General features: G+C 71.5%; 1 protein-coding gene across 1 annotated transcript in view; it reads left to right on the forward strand.

Annotated features, from left to right (window-relative positions):
* SLC34A1 (solute carrier family 34 (type II sodium/phosphate contransporter), member 1) overlaps positions 1-249 on the forward strand; it is a gene marked incomplete at both ends in the record, with an annotated part of 3,427 nt that overhangs the window by 2,797 nt on the left and 381 nt on the right. Inside the window, 1 exon segment of the mRNA XM_010081661.1 lies at positions 54-245. Within this exon segment, the coding sequence (XP_010079963.1) occupies positions 54-245 (192 nt within the window).

Consider the following 249-nt stretch of genomic DNA (forward strand, 5'->3'; position numbering starts at 1 on the left):
CGTGGGGGGCGGGCGCGCGGGGGGGGGGGGGGGGAGCCATACCTCCTTGGGAGGGCATGGGCCTGGTGCTGGTGAGGAGTGATGTGATGGGATGGGGTGCCTCTCCTGTAGGTCTGGGGGTGATCAGCATCGAGCGTGCCTACCCGCTGACCCTGGGCTCCAACATCGGCACCACCACCACCGCCATCCTGGCTGCCCTGGCCAGCCCGGGGGACAAGCTGGCCAGCTCCTTCCAGGGACCGGGCGCCC

This window comes from Pterocles gutturalis, unplaced genomic scaffold (assembly GCF_000699245.1).
Source record: "Pterocles gutturalis isolate BGI_N339 unplaced genomic scaffold, ASM69924v1 scaffold21906, whole genome shotgun sequence".
NCBI lineage: Eukaryota > Metazoa > Chordata > Aves > Pterocliformes > Pteroclidae > Pterocles > Pterocles gutturalis.